Source organism: Mesoplodon mirus (genome assembly GCF_964341445.2).
Source record: "Mesoplodon mirus genome assembly, chromosome: 10".
In the NCBI taxonomy this organism is placed as follows: Eukaryota; Metazoa; Chordata; class Mammalia; order Artiodactyla; family Ziphiidae; genus Mesoplodon; species Mesoplodon mirus.
Window position 1 is genome coordinate 95,420,338 of NC_138986.1, and position 27,660 is coordinate 95,447,997.

At 39.0% G+C, this 27,660-nt stretch overlaps 1 protein-coding gene across 5 annotated transcripts in view; it reads left to right on the forward strand.

Annotated features, from left to right (window-relative positions):
• The window catches only part of BCKDHB (branched chain keto acid dehydrogenase E1 subunit beta), a 289,393-nt gene that overhangs the window by 99,220 nt on the left and 162,513 nt on the right, over nt 1-27,660 (forward strand). The window contains exon 9 of one of the 5 annotated variants that reach the window (XM_082633569.1): nt 1,846-2,503. The exons of the other annotated variants lie outside the window; for them this stretch is intronic. Within the exon in view, the coding sequence (XP_082489695.1) occupies nt 1,846-1,890 (45 nt within the window). The 3' untranslated portion in view covers nt 1,891-2,503. Of the gene's footprint in view, nt 1-1,845; nt 2,504-27,660 lie in introns of those variants that run through there. 5 annotated transcript variants of the gene reach the window in all.

A 27,660-nucleotide genomic window follows, 5' to 3' on the forward strand; every position in this document is an offset into this window, starting at 1 on the left:
CAAAACAGCCTTCTGTTGTAAGAAGATGCTTTTAGGGCTTCTATAGCTAGAGAGGAGACGTCAACACCTGGCTTCAAAGCTTAAAAGGAGAGATTGACTCTCTTGTTAGGGGCCAGTGCAGCTGGTGACTTGAAGTGGAAGACAGTGCTCATCTATCATTCTGAAAATCCCAGGGCCCTTAAGAATTATGCTAAATCTACTCTGCCTGTGCTCTGTAAATGGAACAATAAAGCCTGGATGACAGCACATCTGTTGACAACATGGTTTACTAATTTTAGCCCACTGTTCAGATATACTGCTCAAAAGAAAAAAAGAGATTTTCTTCAAAATATTACTGCTCATTGACAATGCACCTGGTCACCCAAGAGCTCTGCTGGAGATGGACAACGAGGTTAATGATGTATTCATGCCTGCTAATATGACATCCATTCTGCAGCCCACGGACCAAGGAGTAATTTTGACTTTTAAATCTTTAAGAAATGCAGTTCATAAGGCTACAGCTGCCATAGATGGTGATTCCTCTTATGGATCTGGGCAAAGTCAATTGAAAGCCTTCTAGAAAGGTTTCACCATTCTAGATGCCATTAGGAGCATTTGTGATTCATGGGAAGAGGTCAGAATATTAACACTAACACGAGTTTGGAAGAAGTTGATTTCAACCCTCATGGATGACTTTGAGGGGTTCAAGACTTCAGTGGAGGAAGTCATTGCATATGTGGTGGACTTAGCAAGAGAACTAGAATTCAAAATGGAGCCTGAAGATGTGACTGAATTGCTGCAACTTGATGATGAAACTTAAATGGATGAGGAATTGCTGTTATGGCTGAGCAAAGAAAGTGGTTTCTTGAGAGGGAATCTACTCCTGGTGAGGATGCTGTGAAGATTGTTGACATGACAACAAAAGATTTAGAATATGGGATAAACTTACTTGATAAAGCAGCAGCAGGGTTTGAGAAGGTTGACTCCAATTTTGAAAGAAGTTCTCTGGGTAAGATGCTATCAAACAGCACTGTATGCTACAGAGAGATCATTTGTAAAAGGAAGAGTCAATTGAATTGGCAAACTTCCTTGTTTTATTTTAAGAAACTGCCGCAACCAGCCCAGCCTTCAGCAAACACCCCCCTGATCAAGTCAGCAGCCATCAGCACTGAGGCAAGACCCTCCACCAGCAAAAAGATTATGACTTGATGAAGGCTCAGATGATTGTTAACATTTTTTGAACAATAAAGTCTTTTTAAATTAAGGTCTGTACATTTTTTAAAATTTATTATTTTAATTTATTATTTTTGGCTGCATTGAGTCTTTGTAGCTGCGTGTGGGCTTTCTCTAGTTGCGGCGAGCAGGGGCTACTCTTTGTTGCGGTGCGCGGGCTTCTCATTGCGGTGGCTTCTCTTGTTGCGGAGCACGGGCTCTAGGCACGTGGGCTTCAGTAGTTGTGGCTCGCAGGCTCTAGAGTGCAGGCTCAGTAGTTGTGGCACACGGGGTTAGTTGCTCCACGGCATGTGGGATCTTCCCAGACCGGGGCTTGAACCCGTGTCCCCTGCATTGGCAAGCGGGTTCTTAACCACTGCACCACCAGGGAAGCCCATGTACATTGTTTCTTTACATTGTTTCTTTAGACATAATGCTATTGTACACTTAGTAGACTACAGTATATTATAAGCATAACTTTTATATGCACTGGGAAACCAAACACTTTCTTGTGAATCACTTTCTTGTGACTCACTTTATTGCAGTGGTCTGGAACCCAACCCACAATATCTCCGAGGTATGCCTGTACAGTTAAATTATTTGAGTTCCACTCAAGATTTTCATTTCATTTAAACTATCTGCTTTTGCTTTTAGGAACAGCATGAAAAGAAAGAAATTCATCACCTCATTTCCTGGTGAACAAAGATCATAGGTACATTGTGCTCTGAGTTTTTTTTCTTTTTTTTTTTGTGGTACGCGGGCCTCTCACCGTTGTGGCCTCTCCCGTTGCAGAGCACAGGCTCCGGATGCGCAGGCTCAGTGGCCATGGCTCATGGGCTCAGCCGCTCCCTGGCATGTGGGATCTTCCCAGACCGGGTCATGAACCCGTGTCCCCTGCATCGGCAGGCGGACTCTCAACCACTGTGCCACCAGGGAAGCCCCTGTGTTCTGAGTTTTAACATTTGAGGTGTAACGTAAAAAAAAAAAAAAAAAATCTACATTTGTTGACTTTCTGTGTTTCTCTTTGATGGCCGTTTAACTTACTTTCCCATTAAACTGGTACTTACACTTGATGAAATTGTAGTATTTATGCTATAATCTGTAAGATTTTCTTGCCTTTCTAAACACCCCAGTTTTGCAGTTAAAATTTAACTTAAAAATTATTGAAACTATGGTCTATAAAGGTTTTAAAAAATAAAATTAGGATGTATGCCACTTCCCTGTTTAATTTATCTACTCCAGAATGGAAGCTGCTACTATCAATCATGGGCAGTCAACCCTTCCAAACACCTACACTTCCTGTCCTACACTTCTCTTGATTTTTCTTCCAGGAGTTTGGTTTTTCTCTCTACTTGTTTATATTTTCTTTTATATCTTTAATTAAGCTATATAGTTTCATACATAGCTGTTACATTTTGTTTATTATTTTATTTTAAAAATTTGTTTATTTATTTATTTTTTGACCATGCTACGCAGCATGTAGGATCTTAGTTCCCTGACCAGGTATCGAACCCACGCCCCCTGCAGAGGAAACGTGGAGTCTTAACCACTGGACTGCCAGGGAAGTCCCTTAAGCTTATTTTTTAGTATTTTATTTTTGTTGATGTTGTGAATAGTATCATTGTTATTACGGTTTTCCCTTTGTCACCCTTCCTTTTTGTTTTGAGTGTGACAGTGGAAGAGATTAAGGTAAAGTAATACATGAACATGGTAACCAAGCATACAGTACAGCGGAGCTTGTAATGCAGAACAGTGTTTCCATCCCTGTCCCTAGGCCCACCCCCTAAACACAGCCACTTTATTTTGTTTATTATTGAAGTATAGTGGATTTACAATGGTTTAATTTCTACTGTACAGCAAAGTGATTCAGTTATACATACACACACATATATATATATATATATATATATATATATATATATATATATACATTCTTTTTCTATATTCTTTTCCATTATGGTTTATCATAGGCTACTGAATATAGTTCTCTGTGCTGTACAGTAGGACCTTATAGTTTATCCATTCCATATACATTACATCTGCTAATCCCAGCCTCCCACTCCAACTCTCCCCCAAGCCCCTGCCCCTTGGCAAGCACAAGTCTGTTCTCTATGTCTATGGGTCTGTTTCTGTTTTGTAGATACATTCGTTTGTGTCATATTTTAGATTCCACATATAAGTGATATCATATGGTATTTGTCTTTTTCTGTCTGGCTTATTTCACTTAGTATGATAATCTCAAGTTACATCCATGTTGCTGTAAATGGCATTATTTCATTCTTCTTTGTGTAGTAATATTCCATTTATATATATGCACCACATCTTCTTTATCCATTCATCTGTTGACGGAGATTCAGGTCGTTTCCATGCTTTGGCTGTTGTGAATAGTGCTGCTATGAACATAGAGGTGCATGTATCTTTTTGAATTAGAGTTTTGTCTGGGTATATGCCCTGGAGTGGGATTGTAAACACAGCCACTTTTAACCATTTCTCTCTTTTGTTCTTCTGATGGCTCCTTCCATATCTCTAAGTAATACATTGTACATTTCTACAGAAATACTCACTAAAAATAACAGGATTAATGGAAAAAATAGGTTGGGCAGACCATTTAAAACTTGTCACTTTGTAACTGGAGCAAGGAAAGGTTTGTAACTAGAGGCAGGAAACCTGCTGAGTTATGGAGTTAAGGGCAAAATGCATTAAAGTCGGGGAGAACCATGTGGTAAACACTTCTAAAACAGAGCAGATGGGCCAGCCTGAGCTAAGAGCCATTGTGTATGGAACTGTCTTTCTCTGAGGCTCTCAGCTCTGTGGTTATGCTTTGCCTTTTACTGTGTCTCTTAGTGGCATGAAACAGTAATGTGCTGGGGCAAATTGCATGTGTGCCAGCATGCCTAGGTTAGTTGCTGTTGCCTCTGGCCCCAAAACATGTTCCACACCTTGTGCCCGAAAATTGGACTCCCCTGGCCCAGTCCCTCATATGGCTCACTGATGAATTAGGCTTGATTAACAGAGCCTAGGTCACATCTTTATCTTAGCTGTGATGGAGACTGGAAATGAGTTTCTTACATTCTACCTTGAGAAAGTGGGAGTAATAGTTAGGGAAACTGTCAAAAGTGGAGAGTATGTTCAAACGTTTTGGGTTATCAGGTATAAGGTCCAACACACACATATGTGCATATGTATATTCGCACACGTATATCCATGAACTTAGATCTTCATTCATCAGTTTTAAACGTTATTTCTTCCCCACTCTGACACATGAAGATTCAGTGTGCTTGCATTACCTCTAGCTTCACCTCATCATTTCTGCAGTTTTGAGTTATAGCATTTTATTTCTTCTACTATTTGCCTTTTGATTTTCAATTATTTCTTTAAATCTCTATTTCTGTGTTCTATTAACTCTTCTCATTATCTGTTGACCTTTTACTGTGTAAGAAGGTGACATTAATGTCCTCTGTCTCACCTCTCCACCTCTGTCTTCCCTTCCAGTTTCCACTTCCTATCAGCTATTTATTTTTATGTTGCCAAGACTGATAACATTAAATTCTGTTCTGTAACTGCAATTAAATCTTCCAATTTTTGTCTATACATTGATTCTAAAAGTTAAAAACCAGTAAATAATACTCTTGATATTATTATGGTAACATAAATATTTTTCACCACTGAGTTGACCAAGGGAATAATATTCTGTGTTTTTACATCAGGCCAAGTGTTCTCTGCCCTCGGGCCCCTCAAAGGAGATGTTCTTGGCATCCAGATCAAATGGTTTGCCTTTTCTTAGAGTGCATAAATTATACAAAATCTTGCTACATTTTAGATGCTTCGTATTTGGGCCATTGGCATTCTTTAAGATCATTTTGGATTTTTTAGAGTTCTGAATTACCTTTCCTTTTCTCCTTGAGAAGGCGTAACCAGCCTGTATCTTGCAGAGCAATACTGTGTCTTGGAGTCTACTTTACTTTCTGCTTCTCCAGGGAGTCCTCTGGTCTCCAGTTCTAGGCTTGACTACCATTCTCTAAATCTGCTGCACGACAGTCTTTGGAGATGTTTATCCATTTCACTCTTACAGACTTTGTTTTATGGGTCTTTCCTCTTCCATGGTTTTCTCCCTCATTTTGCTGAGGGAAGTACATAATTAACTTCTTCAAGCAAAAAGTGTATGGACAAGGGAGACTTGTATTTATTTTGGACTCACACTTGATTGATACTTGACTGTGCAAATTGTGTGTGTAGAATTCTGTGTTCACAGTAACTTTCACTTAGGACTTTGAAGAGGATGCTTCATTATATACTTGTATCATATTGGGGTAAAAAAGTTTCATGCCTGCCTGATTCTCATTCTTTTGTAAGTGATCTCTCTGTGTGTTTGTTTTTCTGGAAACGTTTATGATTTTTTTTTTTTGTACTTTTATACTGAAATGCCATAGGTCTGTTTCTAAATGCATGTCTGTTTTGCTCATCTTGTTTTGCCTCTCATGACTTTCCTCTGGGGATTTATTACTTATTTAAAAATAATTATATCTTTTCTCTTTCGTATATTTGCTTTTCAAAAATTTCTTACCAGTTGGTGAGTAGACCTTCTCAGTTGATTCTCTGTGTCTCTCGTCTTTTCTATCCTAGTTTTTGTCCCATTATGTTCTTGCAGTATTTGGGACATTTCCTCTATTTACCTTTTAATTCTTACTTTGCCTATTTTAATTTCAGCAATCAGAAATTTGTTTCTTATGCTCGGTTCTGTTTGAAGCATGCTCTTTGTGTTGTTTTATGCCATATCTTCTTCTCTTGTTCTGGGTATACTAATATAATATAAATTCCATTTATATATATTTTAAAATAACAATAGTTTTTTACAGTTCTGTCCTATACATTATCTCTGTTTCTTCAGTAGTTTTGGTTTTTCTGGTAATATGTATTTTTTTCTCCCTGTCGATTGTTCTGGAGAGCAGACTGGTACAGTTTTCCCAGAGAGTGCACAAGGGTGAGACTTTGCTATTTAGGGTGAGTGAATGGGCAGGACGGGGTGCCTCTAGATGTCCAGTAGAGCTAGGATTAACTCTTGGACATCAACCCCTCCATTAGAGGCCTGTCTTTGCAGGCAATTTGAATGGTTTTGTCAGAGACTGGCTTCTTTGCCGGGATTGTGTCTGGGGCCAGGGTTGGAGAGATGTGTTTTTACTGGGGATGTGGGGCAGCTGGTACAGCTGCTTTATATAATTCCCCTGTTTGCATTCCCAGTTCTTAAACCCACCTTCCCGACCTGCTCATGAGCCCATCTGGGGTCTCTGGGGACCTTAACTTCCTCTGCCCCTGTCCACCCCCTCTGCACCCCCATGGGTCTGGGCTTTAGCTTCCTCTGCCCTTAGTCTACATTCCATCCCACATCCACCAGAGACTTGTTTCAGTCTCTTTTGCCTAATTATCACTACCCCTCCCCAACTTTGTTGTTTTGGCTGTTACAGGTTTTTTCCCCCTTTGTATTCATTTCCTGCCTTAGGAGAGAAGGAAGACAAAAGCGTACATTCAGTCAGTCATCTTGAGTTGGAAAGCTTCTCTATTACGTTTTTTTTTTCCATTTTTTAACAGAAACCCTGATGATTTGTGTCTTAGTCTATATATGATTTCACCAAAATCTTACTCATTTCAATAGTTTCTTAGTTGATTTTGTCTGATTTTCTTGGTTGGTAATCTTATCCTGCAAGTGAGACCAATTTTGTCTCCTCTTTTTTAATCTATATACTTATTTTTTTCTCATTTGGCCAGAACTGCTGAACAATGTGGAATGTCAGCCATGATGGCGCACATTGAATGTGATGTTTCTAAAGCCTGACATGAATGGATTGAGTTGTTAAGTAGACCATGAAGAGTATCTTCATTATATAGATTTCTGGCTTACTGAGAAGGTATCAGAAATCTCCCGCACAGGTAGTGTTTTTGAGTGAATGGATTTGGCATTTAATGGATTTGGCATTTACAGCCTGAGTACCTCTTATACTTCTTTTGCCAATAACCCCAATTGCAAAATTGGCGATGGGAAAGAAGGGAAAGTTAGCTTTCTAAAATAATGAATCCTTCCGATAGAGTTTAGCAAATTTTAGATGACAAAGGTGGTAAATCATCATGGGGCAGCAAAATGAATATTATTTCTTGACAGTAAATCAAGCAAAATAAGATTAACTAGCAGCCATAATGGATCTTCTCCCCTAAAGCCAATAAAGACCTAGTGAAACAACCATAACTGGAGAGATGCCGACATGTAATAAGTATGGCCTCCCTGATTGACAGCTAAACAGCGGGTCATCGCAAGGACAGAAAGATCTGGTTTTTGGTTATCATGTAGAAGAAATTAACTGCTTGATTTATTTTTATTTTTTAGAGGTGCTTTAGGAATTGCCTTGTAGATATTAAAACCGATTCATGATGTGAAAATCCAGAGTATAGTATTTGGAAATGCCAGGAGGAAGTTGTGGGGAAGCAGTTTTATGTAGAAGAGACTGTGTATCAGTTTTATCCATAAAGGGACTATAAATCATTTGGAACTGTCAAAATGAGTGCCCCTTGTGGTTGTGAGACCCTCATTGATGGGAGAAACTTGATGATCATCTGGTAGAGATGTTAAGAGAAGAATTGGGGAATGTTGTGTGAAATGAAGGAGAACCATCCTTTAGCATTTTTGAATATAAAAAATATTGGGTTGGCCAAAAAGTTCATTCAGGTTTGTCTGTAACAGCAGACAGAAAAAATGAACGAACTTTTTGGCCAGCCCAATATCTCAGTATTAAGTAATGCAATAAAATAATACAGATATTATAAGAAGTTCTCCATTTACCTTTTATGTTTTACACAGGATTTCTCTCATTTCTAGTAAAATGCCTTGTGTCCTTAGACTTTCCTTTTTAAAAAAAATGATTTCATGTTATTTTATTTTAATTAATTAATTAATTAATTAATTTGTTTTGGCCGCACTGTGTGGCTTGCGGGATCTTAGTTCCCCAACCAGGGATCAAACCAGTGCCGCCTGCAGTGGAAGCGTGGAGTCATAACCACTGGACCGCCAGGGAAGTCCCTCTTAGACTTTTCTTTTGCTAACTTTATCGTCTTTTTACCATAATCGAGTGGTCATTTATTTCTCCAGTTCTGAGTAGAACTGAGATCCACTAACCAAGTTTTATAGTGATTTTATTATAAATCTCTGGCAGTTGCCCTTTTAACTTTCCACAACTGCTTTCCCTCCACCACCTCACTCCCCCTCACCCCCCAGGGTAACCCACTTTGACTTAGACTGGATCACCTGCAGTATCTCTTTTTTTAAAAATAAATTTATTTCTTTATTAATGTATTTAATTTTTGGCTGCGTTGGGTCTTCACTGCTGCACGCGGGTTTTCTCTAGTTGCTGAGAGCAGGGGCTACTCTTTGTTGCGGCGCACGGGCTTCTCATTGCGGTGGCTTCTCTTGTTGCGGAGCACGGGCGCTAGGCACACGGGCCTCAGTAGTTGTGGCACACGGGCCTCAGTAGTTGTGGCTCGCGGGCTCTAGAGCACAGGCTCAGTAGTTGTGGCGCACGGGCTTAGTTGCTCCGCGACGTGTGGGGTCTTCCCGTACCAGTGCTCAAACCCGTGTCCCCTGCATTGGCAGGCGGACTCTCAACCACTGCGCCACCAGGGAAGCCCACCTGCAGTATCTCTTGAACTGTTTGTTCCTTCCGTTCTCAGTGCCTTACTCAAGCCATCATGATTTTTCTCTAGGACATAGTGTCCTCTTGCTCATTTAAAGCCCACACTTTTGGCCAGGGTAATTTTTCTAAACTGAAAAACCGCATGAATCCCTACTCCTGTAGTTCAGTTCTGTCAGTGGTTTTGGGTCGCCTTCAAGACATATGGGTCCTCCATTCTCTGCCCCTGGTGTGCTGTCTTACATCAGCTTCTGCTGTTTTCTCCATACACGTGCGATAGCCTAGCTCTACCAAGTTGACTCTAGTTCCCTGAAAATGTCCTGCTCTTGGTTGCTGCAGCCCGTTAGTACCTGTTGTGTCCTCTGCATCTCCTTCCCTAGATGGTCTGAGGGCTGATGAGCCTTTCAGCACTCACTTTACATGTTTTCACTTTACACTTTACTCACTTTACATGCTTTCTCCCCCAGGAAGCTTTTCTGGACCTGTTTTCTCATTGTCCTTTAAGTCTTTCCTTCCATCTCTGAGAGCAGGTTTCCCTTTGTGTTGTTTTTAATGTCCTCATCTCATTCCCATTAGACTCTGCCTCTTATCTATCTTTCACAGCTATTAGTATCAGTGGCATCATATAGCAGGTGTGAAATCAAAGTTCATCTCTTGTCCCATGATATATGAACTCTCCACTTATCCAGAGGTTAGGTTTCTTAGAATCTTTTTTCCATGATGTGGCTAAGTAGGTAGAAAAAGAATTCTAAGTAGCTTATGGTCGGTTGCCATAAAACCTATGCGTAAAAGCACACACACACTGATTCTATGAGATCCTTCATCATATCCCTTCAACTTTTACTTTACATAGAATTCAGACAAACTTGTTTACTTAGTGTCATAGCTCACATTAGATTAGAAGCGACATATTAGAAGATGTAGCAGCAACACACTCGGAGGTGGGGAAGAGATATGTTGACAAAGGTAAGGATGTTGACAAGACTAAAGCCCACATACTCATAGCCTGGAACAAGGCACTCTATGGGAAAAGAAAAAAAACAATAAAAAGTGCATAGAATATTGAAAAAAAGAGCCATAGTAGTTTGTAGTTACTTAATGTAGAAACAAGGTAGACGTCTACCTTGATTGCAGTGTATTATATTTGATGTCCCAAATTCTACCTGCCATGATGAAGAGATTAATTGCTGTTCTCCACACTTTGTTTGAAATACAATCTTATGGCTTAAAGGTATGAGTGGGGTGAACTCTCAAATATGTTGAATAACTCAGCTCCCTACAGCGCAGGATAAATGAGTTCTTGCTGAGTTTCCTTCTAAACGCTGCAGGGTGACTGGTGCTTTGCTTCTAATCATTCATTTCCCTTTGGTTATAATCACATTACTGGTAATGTTATGTAGCGATCTTCTGTTAGGGCATTTTTCTATCAATTTCTGATTTCTCATGTCACACTTGGAAAATAATAAAATGACCCCTTTCTCTTGGCTCTTCTTTTCTTTTCTTTTCTTTTTTTTTTTTTAGTTCTTTCAGTCATGGAACTGCTTATGAATTTTTGATGGCAGAAACCTCAGTATGTTATTAATTTTGATACTATTTGTATTAATTTCCTCCAGCATTTTCCAAACTTTGCTTTGATTGGATTGGTGGGGAAGAAAGAAGGGGGAGATTACGTCTCCATGTTTGTAGGTTGAGATACTGACGTGTGACAGGTACCATGTGTAGTAACAGTACTACAGGTCCCTGTGTTGGGGCTATTGACCTCCTTGGCGTGACTCACTTGAGGCATGACTCTTCTGTCTCCTGGTGTGGTTAAACTCCTCCAGGGGAGGCTGGGCTGGTGGTGCCAAAGGGCGGAGGCAGGTTGGCTAATCAGTTAAGTAGCCTTTTATCTGAGAGTCTAGTTTCTCATTAGTATTTCTGACCAAAAGGGTTGATGGTTGGAAATATGGATTTTATTTTGTTTTTAATTAGTCTCTCTAGGGATGAGAGGCTTATTTTTGAAGACTGGAATTTTAAGGAAGCCTGACAACCCCAATTTCCATGTGACTGAAACATTTTGGCAGCTGAAAAAGCTTTCACAAGTAGGAGTAAGAGCCCGACTTTCCACTGGGAGTGAGACTCACGCAGAACCTGTCCCTCTGCTCTGGGTTTACAGCGGTTCCCTTGGGACATTTAAACCAAAATTTTTATTGGAGTACAGTTGACTTACAGTGTTGTGTTAGTTTCAGGTGTTCAGCACAGTGATTCATTATACATATACATAGATTCATTCTTTTTCAGATTCTTTACCCATATAGGTTATTACAGAGTATTGAGTAGAGTTCCCTGTGCTGTACAGTAGGTCCTTGTTGGTGATCTATTCTATATATAGTGGTGTGTGTATGTCAATCCCTTGGGACTTTCATGCTCCTGCCCCCCTAATGACTCCGAAGACTCTCACAGTGCTCTCATCACGTGCATTATAAAGGTCTTCACTACTCCATCCCGTATTTATGCGTCTTAAGCAGGTCAGCTGATATATCCCACAGGCACAGAGCTGTCTAGTGCTTCATCATCTCTACGAGAAAGGTATTTTCCTCCTCTCTTATATATACCACCATAAAATGATCTTTTACATTACCACAGTTTTACAACCTGAGAGGTAGAGACATTGGTTGTTTTGCCTAAGATGCTGGAGGAAAATAGAGAAGTAGCCAAAAGTGAACAGCCTGGCTCCCTGTGCAAACTTAACACCCTGATGACGGTCCTCAAGCTCCTTCTAGACTCTTCCCATAAAAATGAGGCGACCAGTTTTCCTGTCCTGCAGCTCTATTTGTTAGAAAGACTTCAGCTGAAATTTGCTTTTCTCTAACTTCCACCTATTGACTTTTTTTAAGCATCTTTATTGGAGTATAATTGCTTTACAATGGTGTGTTAGTTTCTGCTTTATAACGAAGTGAATCAGTTATACATATACATATGTTCCCATATCTCTTCCCTCTTGCGTCTCCCTCCCTCCCACTCTCCCTATCCCACCCCTCTAGGTGGTCACAAAACACCGAGCTGATCTCCCTGTGCTATGCGGCTGCTTCCCACTAGCTATCTACCTTACATTTGGTAGTGTATATATGTCCATGCCACTCTTTCACTTCGTCCCAGCTTACCCTTCCCCCTCCCCGTGTCCTCAAGTCCACTCTCTACATCTGCGTCTTTATTCCTGTCCTGCCCCTAGGTTCTTCAGAACCAATTTTTTTTTTTTTTTTTTAGATTCCATACATAGGTGTTAGCATACGGTAATTGTTTTTCTCTTTCTGACTTACTTCACTCTGTATGACAGTCTCTAGGTCCATCCACCTCACTACAAATAACTCCATTTCATTTCTTTTTATGGCTGAGTCATATTCCATTGTATCACCTATTGATACTTTTTTTTTTTTTTTTTTTTTCTTTTTGCGGTATGCGGGCCTCTCACTGTTGTGGCCTCTCCCGTTGCGGAGCACAGGCTCCGGATGCGCAGGCCCAGCGGCCATGGCTCACGGGCCCAGCCGCTCCGCGGCATATGGGATCCTCCCAGACCGGGGCACGAACCCGTATCCCCTGCATCGGCAGGCGGACTCTCAACCACTGCGCCACCAGGGAGGCCCTCACCTATTGACTCTTATTCATCTCTCTCATGAGACCATGTGTGCACCTACTTCTACACGACTTGTCTTCGAATATTTGGGCAACTTCCAAGCCTCCTCATAGTCTTCTCATCTCTAGACTAAATGTTCTGTCCATCCCAGTCCACTGTTATTTCCACCTTTTGGTTTCCAGATTCCTCACAGAACTGACTGCTCTTCTCTGGACATACTCTCAATGTCCTATGACCCTTTTAACTTCAGGTGGCTTACAGATGATACTTGAGATGTTGTCTGTCTAGCTGAATGCCTAGAAGGACTTATTTTCTCCTGAGACCTGATCTCTATCATAACCTAGAGGGAGACTTATGATTTTTATGTTTCTGTTTTGGAATACCTGAAAAGAAGTGAGTTCCATGTCATTGGATATGTTAAGCAGATATATGTGATGTCAGGGAAGTTATAGATAAGAACAAAGAGAAAGCATGTTGGGAGTGTAGTGTCCTTGCAAAAATAATTTTAAATGTCTATTTTAAAAAACACCTTTATGAAATACCAACTCTAAAATATAGGGCATGTTAGGAGATGGTTTGGGGGTTGCTAGTCTACCATCTTCCCAGGTTGCAGCCTTCCTGAATAAAGCACTTTTCTTTTTCCACCAAAAAAAAAAAAAAGGGGCATATTAGAGTGCATAATATTGGGAATAATACTTGGAAATATTCTTCTCTTAGAAGTGATAATATTATATCACTTAGATGCTTTTGTTCTTTGACCAATCACCGAATCAACTTGGAGGGATATTTTGCACCTGTGAAAGACAGCATCTTTTGTCAAAAACCTTTAGTTCACAAAAATTTCATTGATATTTTCCCTTCACGTCAACATATAGCGCTTTAGTTTTGTCCACATTTGCCCACATTGTTTTACTTAGTTCTTTATAGAGTCAGCATTTAGGGCAAAACAAATAGGTTGTTACAATCTTTAAAAAAAACCTTAATCAGCATTGTTATTAGCATTGTTTTGTTTATTACTAACTATTCACCCATTTCTTTTACGAGGTTAATGTTAACTGTGCTTTGTTAGATGATCTGAACCATTTATCAGTGACATTTTTGTGAATGGAATATTGTTTACTCTTAATTCTGAAGTCAAATTATTGAAACACGTATTGACCTTACTATAAATTCGTGACTGTGTAGCTGATAGATTTTGCCAACTTATTGCAATGAGAGTTTTTGTGGTGTCTCTTTTGAGGTAAGTAATTCTTTAGTGACTCTGTTAACAACGTTACCCTGTAGTGTATAGGGTCTTATCTTTTTTCCATGTAATTTTTTAAATATGTGGCTGTTGTGAGATATTTAGTCCAATAATGTTGCATATAAGGGCACTCAGTGAGAGGGCTCTTGTGTTACAAGGAAAGGATGTTGAAAACCCCAAATGTCTCAAGCAAACTGTGGTCTATAACAGTTCCACCCTCAGGAAAGGGAGGCTCCTTGAAACTTCCATGACTACTAATCTGGAGAGAGAGCACACATGGTCTGGTTGGACTGAATCCTCTAGCCATCTTACCAAGCCAGGGCTATGAAAGTAGGTTAATTTGCATCCCTTTTGGGCCCATTAATCAAAGTGAAGATGGTAGGAGTACATGGATGGCATATTGGGTCCTTTGACAAGTAAGTGCAGGGTGTGTGTCATGAAGATTTCCCATTTCTTGGTTTTACCAACAGTATCCTCAAAGTCGGTCCCCAGAAATGTACAGTAAGAAGTTGAATTTGCTTGGATCACTTAACTTGTTTTGGAGAATGGGTGAGAAGGGGCTTCCAGCTTGATCTATCAGTATTTTTCTACAGCAGGCACCTGCTTTAGCCTTTTGTGAGGATAATCTGATACCCTCCTCCTTTTCTTTTCTTTTTTCTTTTTTGGCTACCGTAAAGTATCCTATCTTGGTTTCTGTAGGTCCCCCAAGCTGTAAGGCTGGCTTCACTGTCTGGGTAGTTCACAGAGCTTTGGGCTCTCCTCAGGGAAGAAGGAATTCAGGCCCTGGTTGCTGATGACCTTGGGCAAGTGAGTCAACCTCTGCTCTATTTTCTCTCCTAATTTATAAAATTAAGACTTTCTTTTTCTCCTACTCTTAAAAAAAATGTTTACAATAACTAAATAAAAGATAAGTTTCTTGAGTGAGTTAACATCTATCTGGATACTTTAACTATATATAGAGAGTGTGACTTTTCAGATTACTAGAATAAATTAAACAAAATGCCCCAAATGGGTTCAATATGTATTCCAGATTGTCTATGTTAAATAAAAAGTGTGAGTCTGGTCTAATTTGTAGAAACCATTTCAGTCTCTTTCAAGGAAAAGCAATGTAGTTATTTATGTTGTCCATGTAAATTATATTAGAACATTGAAGAAGTTCAGGGGACACTGAAGAATTGTTTAGTCACTTAAAGCCTTAAAGTCCCCTCAGGGAGTCTAGTTGATTCATGTGGACCCTCCAAAATCACCTAGTTAACCAAATTTTAAAATTGCATCAGGATTATTGTATCTCTTTAGGGCTCTCACTTTTTAATTTAATTTTGATCTGTTTAAAAAAAAATGACTTATGCTTAGCCTGGAAAAGGATAAACTTAATTCCAGTTTTTGTATCCCAGAAGTCTATTTTGCCTTTATGGTCCTATTAGCTCATTAACACTCCATTTCTTATAATTGGGTGCCCTGTGGACCTATAGACTTCAGTAACCTAAGCTGCAATCTGCAGTTTAACGATGCAGTCTGCTCTGAGGTTTATGATCATAAAGCTCCTTAATGAGACTCCTCTGTTTGTGGATCTAAAACTGTTGTACTTGAGGTAACACTGAGGCTAAAGTCTGAGGTGAGAAGGTTTTGAAAGTTATAAGCACTCTACAAACGGTAGAACTGTCAACTAATAAGAGTCAGTCTGTGACTCACTGTAGTTCCCTGGCTTTTTCTTTTCCGTGAAGCATAGAAAGAACCCACTGTAGGGGGTTGGAAATGTTCTTTCTTGGGGTTGTGGCATGACAGAGCGGTTGCTTTTTCCAACCACCATATGTGGTGATTAGGCTGTTCGGAATGACGTTGGGGTACTCTCTGAACAAACAGCAAAAGCCTTCCAAATAACTTATAATAAAGGAAGTATGTAAGACGTTTTCCCCAGCCAGATGTAATCTTCAATAGGAGAGGAATAAATTTAAAGTGACCTTCTACAGGAAAATTTGGGATAAATAGCCAGAAACGGAAAAATGGCCAAAAGACCCTATTCATAACAAAAACAAACTATAGTGCGAATACATTTTACAGAAGAGCTGGTGAATGTATGTACAAGATAATAATAAAATCTTAGGAAAGGTCTTAAAACAAGACTTGAACATACTGTGTTCTTGGATGGCAAATTAACAAGCACCATTTAATACAACCCCAATTCCAATCCTAATGGAATTTTTTAGTTTTTTTAAAAAACTGCCTAAAAATATATGACACTTTATATAGAAGAATAAATGCCCCAAAATAGCTAAGAAAGAAGAGTGAAGGGGATTTTCTATTAGCTGAAATTAAAACTAACTCCAGAGCCATGTGAACAATCTATGGCTAGTAATTAACAGATAGGTCAGGGGTTAGCAAACTTTTTCTGTAAAGGGCCAGATAGCAAATATTTTTAACTTTGTGGGCCATGTAGTCTCTTGTCTGACTCAACTCTGCCTTTATAGCATGAAAGCAGTTATACGGGTGTGACTGGATTTAGTTTTCAAACTGCGGTTTGCCAACTCGTGATATAGATCTTACAACAAAATAGTGCTCACAAGCAGATAGCAAAATATGTGACAAAGGTGATATTTACAAGTCATTTGGAAAAGAGAGTTTGTTTAGTAAGTGGTGCTGACAAAGTTTATATAAATCTGAAAAAACTAAAATTAAATTCCTAAAATGTAAAAATAATTTCTTGGTATATAAAGATTTAAATATAAAAACTAAACAATAAAAGAATATAAGAAAATGTAAGAGAATATTGTATAATCTGGGACTGGATGTTGTATTTTTAAACAAGTCAGCAAATAGAGAAGCTGTAAAGAAAGGAGAGAAACATTTGACTACGTCTAAATGAAATTTTGTTTGTGGCAAAGTTACAAAATTTGATGACTTATAAACAAAATATGATAACATATAATCTATAAACAAAGAAATAATATGGCAGCCTATGAAAAATATTTGTAACATATGTGAAGAAAAGGGCTAATGTCCATAACGTGCAAAGTGCCTCTACAATTAACTCAGTAAAAAAAAAAAAAAAAGTGCAAAGGGGGCAGTTCTTGAAAAGAAAACTAGTGGCCAGTGGCTACAGGAAAAGATGCTCAGCATTACTAGAAACTGTAAAATGGGATAATTATAGTACCTGCCTTACAGTATTGTTTGAAGGATTCAATCAAATAATACAAATAAGGTATTAAAGTGCTTGGCACATAGGATGTGCTCCACAAATGTTAGTGTGTTACCCTGTAGAAATAAAAGCACAAGTAGGCAAGGATTGCTGGTAAAGGATAGTTATGCTGTGTTGTTTGTAGTTGGGAATAGCTGGAAACAAACTAATGGAAATTAACTGAAGTATAGTTAATTTACAATATTGTGTTAGCTTCAGGTGTACCGCAAAGTGATTCAGATTTCAGATTCTGTTCCATTATAGATTTTTACAATAAATTATGTATCCTTACTATGGAATTTTATGAAGTTATTTAAAATAACTATTTTAAATGATATCCATATAGGTTTAGAAAGTGTTTTATGATGTATTGTTTAGGAGAAATGCGGGTTTTAGAGAAATATAGAAAGTATGACTTCAGTTTTGTAAAATTGTAGGGCAAAAATCCTTTGATGTGTTTTTATGTGATGCTGAAACATTCTACATTTAAGAATCACTATTTTGGGGCTTCCCTGGTGGCGCAGTGGTTGAGAGTCCGCCTGCCGATTCAGGGGACGTGGGTTCGTGCCCCGGTCCGGGAAGATCCCACATGCCACGGAGCGGCTGGGCCCCTGAGCCGTGGCCGCTGAGCCTGTGCGTCCGGAGCCTGTGCTCCGCAACGGGAGAGGCCACAACAGTGAGAGGCCCGCGTACCGCAAAAAAAAAAAAAAGCACTGTGGCTATTTAGTTGGATATTGTTAGTTGGGAACCTAACTTTTTGTTGGCTGTGATCAGAGATGGAATCGTGTGCTTCAGCTGGAGGGGCAGGAGTTTACATCTGTACGTAAAGTCAGTGCTCCGGGGAAGGTTTTCAGTAGATTAGTAGCTTGATAATAAATGATATATTAAACTTTTATTGTTCTTCAGCTTTCAGAACAGATTTTGGCAGCAGCAATAACAGTAGCTAATACTTCCAGTGTTGGGCCTGAGCTCAGCACGTTACACTCACTCTTTTAATCCTTCCAACCTTAAAGGGATGGTGGATGCTGTTATCATGTCCTTTTTGAAGACAATGTATTTATTAATTTATTTATTGAAGTAGAGTTGATTTACAATATTGTATTAGTTTCAGGTGTACAGCACAGTGATTCCTTTATATATATATGTATATGGTTTATATATGTATATATATATCGTTTCCTCATTTCCTTTTTACTTTTGTGGAACAGATGCTTAGACAAGTTGAGTAACTGACCTTTGGTTAATTGTTGAAAATACAAAAGCTATTTCTTCTGCCAAGTAGAAGACATATTTTTGAATTAGTGTCTGAGCTGAGATTTGATACCAAAGCCTGTGTATGTTGTTGATCTTCAAGGTCTATTTCTTCTCATTTGATTGCCACATTAATTCTGCCCAAAGGCCAACGGCAGTTAGTAGATTCTCTTGAAATAATTATATGGAATAAAAAAGTTGGGTCCTGTCAGTTCTCCTTTTAGTTCCTTGTAGAGTAGGGGATAGGATAACTTAAGGTCACATCCTGCTTCTTGGAAAGTCTTATCATGTTACCTTTGAGCTTAATATAGCATCAGATGGCAACAGAACAATAGTCAGTCTGATTCCTCTAAGGCACAGAGAAACAGTGTTGGAAATTGATGCTTCTCTGAGCCCTGGCATTGGGAACCACTGCTTAGTCATGCCATGTTGATGGGAATGACTGTTTAGCTATGGAACATGAGCGTCAGTGGCCAATTGCCAGTAAGATGAGGCTGCTGTTGTCAGCCAGGCAAGTAATCATGTGGACGGGTTGGTTTTGTACCCCTTCAGGTTTAGATGTGAAATATAAAACTAATTTATTAATACTAGTTTATTCAAAATATGATTCAAAAACACTTGTTCTTCTCCAGCCATTTAGATGTTCTATTATTTTTAAATAGAATATAAGGCCATGAATTAATTGTTGTCTCATACTTTTATTGTTGTCTTGTTGTGTTCCCCAAGTACTTTATCCATACAACTAATGCATTATCCATATTATGGTAATTTGTTTACATGCATATTCCCAGCTTTGCCACGGACTGTTTGAAAAAGGGCTGTCTTATACAGTTTTGTGCTCTAACAGGTGACAGACTTTTAGGTGATCAGTTAGTGTTGAACTGATTTGAATGGTAAAGTCAATGCCAGTGTTTTTTCTTTGTTGTTCAGAATGTACGTACGCATTTGCTTAAATTTAACCCAAACTACAGGTGTCAGTTTAGCTGGAAAAATGAAAATTTTATCTATGAGTATAAATGTAATTTTAGGTCTTATGGTCATATATTTCCATATATAGCCCCAGGCTCTCTATTATTTATATGGAAAAAAGGTTAAAGCCCTCACTCTATGGTTGTTTCAAGCATTTACATATAGTAACTCATTTATTTCTTACCACCTCAGCATGAGGTAGCTGCAGTGAAAATACTGAGGTATGGAGAAGTCAAGTGACTTTACCCCAAGCCACATACCAACAAGGCTTGAGCTAGGATTTGAACCTGGGCATTACAGCTCCAGAGTCTGTGCTCTTAACCAATGCTCTATGCTGCCTCATTGATTTGTATATGGTGCATGTGTGTGTGTGAGTCTATATCCAGAAAGAGAAAGAGATTGAAAGAGATGTTCTTTGATATTTTGTAATGGACTGTATTATCACTTTTTAGAAAATATATAATATTTTGCAGAAAAAACTCTGTTTTCCTAAGGTCAACTTTTAACAGGAAGTAAAATAATTGTTTTTCATATAGATTTTCTTTAAGAGGAATTTAGATGACTTGGAATGAGTTTGGAAGGGAACCAACAGAAGAGTAAGGAAATTCAAGTCACGTTATTATAGGAAACGTCGAGATTTCATTTTAAGACTGTTTTATAAAGGAATTGAAAGTGTCTTTCAAATATGTAAAGGTAGCAGTTGGGGGAGAGTTTAGCTCAGTTCTTTATAGTTTGGGCAGATAAATTTAGGACCACTTGGTAGATGCTTTAGAGAAACAGCTTTTTGCTCAGTATAAGGTGGAACCTTCTGCATGGATGGGCTGACTTAGAAAATAATGAGCTTTGTCTTACCAGAATGATCAAAAATAGGATGGAAACAGGGACTCCACTGAGAATAATCAAGCATTTGGCTGATTGAGTAATTGAACTAGGTGACCAGATATGAAGTTCCTTCTAAATCTGAAATTCAGTGATTCTAACAACCTAGACAGAAGGGATTCTACTTTATTACTTTACTCTTATTACACACCTCACCACCTAGAAAAGTTCTATGTAAGTGATTGCTAGTGGAACTCATGCTCATTCAATCCAGTGGTTGAGAAAAATTTTGGTGAACTGTTAGGGAAAAAAATCTAACTGCTGTGTGTTTAAGAGAAATAAAAGGAGAGGAATTGAAAACTGCTAATGCAGAAAATTGTCAAGGAGTTTTTTGGCAGAAGGGGAAGCAAAGGAGGATGGTCTAGGATGGTGGAAGTAGGCTCAAGAGAATGTTGTTATTTTCTTTATGTTAAAGAGGTGGGATAAATAAGAACATGATGGGAATGATCCAGTCAGAGCACAATTTTGAGTTATTTGCTTATATATATGCCTACATTTTTTCTAATTTATTCTAACTGCTAGTGTTCTATTGTATGAATATCTTAACATTGATTTATCTCTTCTCTCCTTAATGGAGATTTAAGTTGTTTTCTGGTTTTCTCTATTATATATAATGCTTTAGGGAATATTTTTATGTTTTCTTGTGTCTGTATGCAATATTTCTCTCTTGTAAATACCTGAAAATGAAACTTCTAGGTCCTACTTTATCTGTATTTTCAACTTTAGTAGATGTTGTCAAAGTGTTCTACAGTGTGGTTGCACCATTTACGTGCTCACCAGCAGTATATTAGATGTTTTGCTGTGATAAATCCAGTTGTGTGAGAATGGTAACCTTCTGGGCTCAGTTCTGCATTTCCGTAACTACTATGAGGTTGATTGTCTTTTTTTAAGTATATTGGCCATTCTGGTTCCTCAATATAAATTCTGTCCTATTTTTCTACTGGGGAAAATTTTTTCTTAATGATTTGTGGAGTTCTTTATATTTTCTACATGGGATGATATATATCTATATCTGTATCCATATCTCTATCTATGTATCTGTCTATCTACCTATCTATCTGTCTATCCCTATGTACTTTTTTTCAGTCTGTGGCTTGCATTTTTGCTCTTTTAATGGTATCTTTTGATGTACAGAAGTTTTATGTTTTGTTGTAGTCACATTTATTATCTTTCCATTTATAGTTTGAGCTTCTGTCTCACTTAAATCCTTCTTCATCCCAAGATTATAAAAATATTCTTTTATATTTCTTTGAATAGTTGTAAAGTTTTACCTTTCAAACTTAGGTCTTTGATCACTTTTAATCACACTTGATGTTTTTAGTGTGGTTTAAGGTAGGAATCCTGTTTTGTTTTGGACTCCCCCTATTTATTGACTAGTCTGTCCTTTTCCATGATATGTGATGCATCTTCTGCCAGTAACTAATTGTCATGTATGCATGGGTTTGTTTGTGGGATCTCTGGCGTGTTTCTTTGCTTCTTTTTAGAGCCTTCCACCAACACATCACTGTCTTAATAATATAGCTTTGTAATAAATCTAGATGTCTGGTAGAGCAAGTTTCTCCAACCTGCTCTTCCTACTTTTTCTTGGCTAGTTTTGGTCCTTGTGTTTTTAATAGAAATTTGAAGATTAATTTGTCAAGCTCCCCCCCCCCACCCCCACAACCTGTTGGAATTTTGATGGGAATTACATTTAATTTATAGATAATTTGGGGAATATGACATTTTGATCATATTGATTCTTCCTTTCTATGAATATGTTTTATTTCTCCATTCATTCAAGCCTTTTAACCTTTTGTATATTTCCCCACACACTTCTTGCTCATGTTTGGTTAGATTTATTTCTAGATACCTTAGAGATTTAATTGTTGTGATGAATATGATCTATTTTTCCTATTACATTCTCTTTTCCTACTACTGGTCCAGAGGAACATTATTTATCATTGAATCCTGAGTTATATGGGACTTGAGTGGATTAGTTTTGGAAAGGGCGATTTGGAGGAGGCAGTGGCTCCTAGAATGGAGAGACCATACTGAGGTATGAACCACATAGCATCAGTGAGAATGGAGAAGAGGGTTGCATAGCTGTCTGAGGCAGGCAAGCTGGGTGACTGGGGAAAGTGAAGGAATAGAGACTGGGGGACATGATAATAAGCGAATGCTGAATGAGATTGGGTGCATAAGAGGAAGTGTTGAAGAGGGATAGTTGAAAGTTCATTTGAGGACTGCATTTCAGTCAAGCCCCTTTGATTGTAAAAACTAGAATTCATGAGTGTTAGTTTAGGAACAGTACGGACAGCACTGTGTGGATCAAAGGGGTGCCTGGGTTGAGTCCAGCTGCAGGAACTGGCAATCCATCTGGATCTTAGGTCTCTTTGTCAGGTGGGTTTTGATTCTTACTGATGTTCATTTGATTCTGCACTTACCATGTACCAGCTTCTTCATCATCCTGGCTTCTTCAGCTCCGATTCAACCTTTCAATGCCAGCACCCACTACCAACTGGCAATTTTCCTACTCACCGTATTTTAAATTGCAAACTGTGATGTTGGCCCAATCATCTTTTTAACCAGCCTCCCAGGTTGCTGGCTAGCCCACAGATTGGCTGTTTTTCCTTTTTGTTTGTTTGTTTGTTGTTGGTCTAGTGCTCACCATTGGTTTAGTCCTTTGTAGGATGACTGCACATCCCAGTTTGCCCAGCATAATTATTGTTCCAGAGCAATTATTATTTTTTTCTCAGTGTTTTAAAATTGAAGTATAGTTGATTTACAATGTTGTGTTAGCTTCTGTGATGCAGTTCTACATACATATATATCTATTTTTTTCAGATTCTTTTCCCTTATAGGTTATTACAAAATATATAGTTCCTTGTGCTGTAGAGTAGGTCCTTGTTGGTTATCTATTTTATATACAGAACAGTTATTCATAATACCTTCAAAACTATCTTGGTTTGGACAGTACATTATTTAGTTATACTACCCATTAGTCTCTGGAGCTGTACAACATGACTACTTATTCCGAAAGCAGGAATTGTGGGACAAGAGTGTGTTGCTGATTGGTAACTAGGCTGGGGAGGGTGGTACTGAGTAACATCTCTGCTCCGTGTAGGGTATAGTAATGTAGCCTTGAAGAATCTGTGAGGTGTCCAGAGATACTCCACTGGGGATAGGGTCTCATGCTAATGGAAGGGAACAGATAGAGTATGGCATGTAGATAGGTGTCCAGAGACCTAAATCTAGCAGGGGTAAAGGTAGATCCATCGTCTGAGTATTCAGATAAGGGTCAGAGGAGAGAATGGTTTGACAGGTGGTTGAAATTGGCACGTCTTTATCAGGCAGAGGGTTTTTTCTCTGGATCAAGGGTTAAGGGGACAGGACTCAGTCATGGAACATCACGGCTCTGGTACCATATTCCAGTCACAGACTGACTGGGCAGGATCTAGTCACTAAAAGACTGGACAACAGGATCAAATTTAGCTATGAAGTGACAAAGCAAAAGGGAGCATGACCTAGCAGTGAGACTCAAGTACAGGTATATTAGGAAAATTATACTGAGCTGGCGTATTCCCAGGCAAAAGCTTATTATGCTGGAATAATTAATTAATTAATTTATTTATTTGAAGTATAGTTGATTTAAAATGTTGTGTTAATTTCTCCTGTACAGCAAAGTGATTCAGTTTCATACACACACAGGCACAATTTTTTTAATATTCTTTTCCATTATGGTTTATCATTGGATACTAAATACAGTTCTCTGCTATACAGTAGGACCTTGTTGTTTATCCATTCCATACATAAGAGCTTACTTATTATGATTTATTCTTCAGCACCAACGTGAAGGCTGGAATGTCAGTGAGTATAAATCCAAAGGTAGGAGTATCCCAATCTGGGGAAAAGAGTAGGGAGTAGGGAGCCCCATGCTTTTTGATAAACTTTGCTCCTTGGTGAGCAGAAATAAATATATATCTGGTGTAGGAAGATTCTGGGTGGATGGAATTCTAAACTCATATCTGGATAAAACCAAATTCAATTAAACATTGTTTGACAGCAGCTAAGAATTACTGAGAAAAGTCCTCAAGTTATCTGTATTTAAAAGAATCCCACTTTAGATCGGTTTCAGTGTAAGTATAGGGCCTTAGAATTATGGAGGCTATGTTTATATTTGCCTATTTTAATAAATTTATATAAAGATGAATGAACCTCACTTTTTCTTTCAGTCAACTCTGAGAGCGTCACAAGCTCTAAATATAAGCAAAGTGTCTATGAGAAGAAACAACAACACTATTTCCTGATGCCTCGTCCTGTAAACATGAGTTTATAAAATGACAGAAGCTACTGGGCTTTTATGCTGGGAAACTGTAATTGGGAAACACATGTTAAGTAGTGATATTTGGAGAGGGCTGAAGTGTCTGATGACAGACGGAGGTGAGGGCTGGCGAGGTGTGGAGAGGGAAGTTTTGAGATTATTCTGTGTGTGTTTCTGGAACCATAAAATAGCATAACTAGAGGTATGTGTTGTGGTAGAACTAATAGCTAGGCAAAGGGTGGTTTAAAGAAACTGTTGGAAAATTAAGTGTCCTTTTGAGGTAATATCCCATCGAAATGCTGAAAGGCATCACTCCTAAGTCAAATCTTGAAGGGTTCCAAGATAATTATAAAAAAAAATCAGCTCTGTTAAAATTACCATTGAAAGAATTATGCATACATCTTTTTGTTTTGTTGTTATTATCTAGATAGAGAAGAGAAATGTCTTTGTTTCGAGGGAAAAATGGGTAACAGGTGTTTTGTTTGTGTGGTTTGTACTTTCGTATGTGTGCGTCTACCACAGATTAGCAGATAATGTCTTTTTACAACTCATGGGAAGACTTACTTTCTTCTCTACCAAAACGCTAGCCTTGTGGAGGCTGACAAAAGTCATTATTATGATTTCTGGCTCAAGAAAATAATGATATCTTGGAAAAAGTGAAGGAGTGTGGCAATGAAAGAAAGACATCTGTAATGCAACAGACAAATTATTTAAACAAAAGATACAGTGTTTCTTTAATTGGATTCTCATGGCCTATTGGTTTAAAATATGCTGACCAAAGGCACTATCTGGAAGAAAGGAACTTTGGATTTCTAAATCAGTTTTTCCAGTTTGGGTTTAATAGACTTCAACAAACTTTTATTGAGCATCCACTCTGGAACCAGACAGCCTGAGTTTGATTCTCGACTTTATTATTCTACCTCTCTGTGCAGCCATTTCCTCATCTGTAAAATCGAGAGGATAACAGTAGTACTTACCCTCTATAATTATTTTGACGAGGAACTGAATTTTGGTTATGTATAAAGTATTCAGACCTGTGCTTGCCGCTTTGACACACGAAGTCAACTGAATTAGAGACTGGGAATTTAAAGATACTCGCACTGTCTTTGTGAGAGAGACAGGTAAGCCAGGTAAGCGACCCCACAATTTCAGTATTTTCTGATGGAGACAAAAAAAAACTTTGTCAAAAGTTGCTGTGGGGGCTTCCCTGGTGGCGCAGTGGTTGAGAGTCCGCCTGCCGATGCAGGGGACACGGGTTCGTGCCCCGGTCTGGGAAGATCCCACATGCCGCGGAGCGGCTGGGCCCGTGAGCCATGGCCGCTGAGCCTGCGCGTCCGGAGCCTGTGCTCCGCAACGGGAGAGGCCACAACAGTGAGAGGCCCATGTAACGCAAAAAAAAAAAAAAAAAAAAAAAAAAAAAGTTGCTGTGGGCCCTGTGGTGGAACAAACAGCAATCTTAGGGCAATAGTTTTCTGAAGTGAAACTCAAGACAGATTTTCTGTAGGAAAGGAAAAAAAAAATTCCTCTGAAAAGTCCCAGAAACAAAAAGTAGACAAAGCCGTAGGCTGGGCATTGTTCATTTGCAGCTTTTTGAGCTTCCTTCCTTGTTGGGCCCATCGCTGCCTCTGGCCACTGTTTAGACACTTGGTAAAACCATGACGGAGATGGTTTTAAGTTCTAAGTTCATTTGTGCTCTTAGAGTCTCCTTGAGTGTAATGGCACTATGAGAACCGGAATAACACGTGACCATCCTCAGCCTAGTTCTCTGGACTGCTGGGTAATTACCGACTTCTGGGTTGGGTTAGAATAACGCCGTGAAGAATGATCAGCATTTTAATGTCATAGATCTTCTCTTCTACTCTCTGTCAGCTCTAATGAATGAAGAGGAAGAGAGGTGAGTATTGTTAAAAAGAAAAGAGAGAGAGGAAGACGTTTTTAAGGCCGATGTGTGGGAGTGATGCTTTAGGATAATCTGGATGTTGTAATAATTTGTGATTCTCTAACCTGTGAAAACTGTAAACTGTTCGTCAATATAAAGTTTTTATACATTTGTGGATGTGCAGAAATGTGACTTTATTTCTCTGTAACTGAACCCAATTTAGTTCTGGAAACTTTTATTTCTGCCATTAGTGGGAAAACATGTAATATTGCTGCTTCAAGTTAGTATCTCTTTATAATGCACTTGGGGGTAACTATTCAGGCAAATTTACGATGTGATGCAGTCTGCAAAATTCTCAGTCATTCTTAGGGCTGCTGTTCCCATTCTGTAGTTCTTCTCCCAGCCCCGCCTTCACCCCAACTGCAGCAAACTCCAGATGGAGTCTCAGTGGCAGGGAAGCACTGGGAGACTTTGGCCTTTGTCTTCATGTTATTCCCTGTTGCTATGTCAGAAGCTGGGGCATCTTCCGGTTGATTTTTAGGTTAAGATAAAACCATGATGACTGCTTGCTGATTCATTGGTTGACTCCATGGTTCTCCATGCTCAGAATCCTCACTCCCTACCCCGAGTGCTGCAGCAAAAGCTCTGCCAGGCCTCCCTTGAAGGGGCCTTGGGAATGATTCTGTATCTCTGACAGTCCACTGCAGCCAGGAAGACAGGCAAACTCAGAGCTCTCAATCCCATCCTGCCCGGCCATACTTGGCCACCATTGCTGCTGTGAGGTATCTGCCAACACTGACTGGGAGGACGCATCAAAATTGTCCCCCCAAAGGGATTCAGATAGGAAGCTGGGCAAAGCCTCTGATGTTTGTGGATACCCTCAGTCAATCTGAATTTTTTTTCACCATCTTACCACCCCATCTCCTGTTCAGCCCCCTGCAAGACACACACTTGCATACACACACCTTTGAGGACCTTGATGGTGTTTAAACTTCAGTTAGAGACTTCGGTCCTTACCTCTTTCTGCCAGCCCATCATACTTTGGTCCCTTTTCCTAGAGCCAGGAAAACCGCCCTAATATCGTGTTGTGCTACCTCCATGCTCTTCCGGTATCTTTCATATAAACTGGCAGTTCTACATGTTCCAAGCCAAATGCTTTTGGAACATCAGACGTACCACTTTTCTTTCAGGCTCTCACAGTAGAAAGTGTGGGCTCAAGACACTTGCTTTTGCTGATCTCATTTAAATAATGCTATCTTGAAAGTTAGAATTGAACAACTATGTCTTTGTTCTTGGCTGTATGTGCCTGTCCCTCTAAGCTGAAGCTGTCTCAGCTTTACTGGGTAGAACAACAAAATCAGTAAGAATGAAAAACAAATCAGATGATATTAAAAAAAAGCCAAAAAACCAAACCCACCTCACCTGTTAAATCTTATTGCCTCCATCTGAATTGTCATACCACACGAGGGGAATACTCAATCATTTAT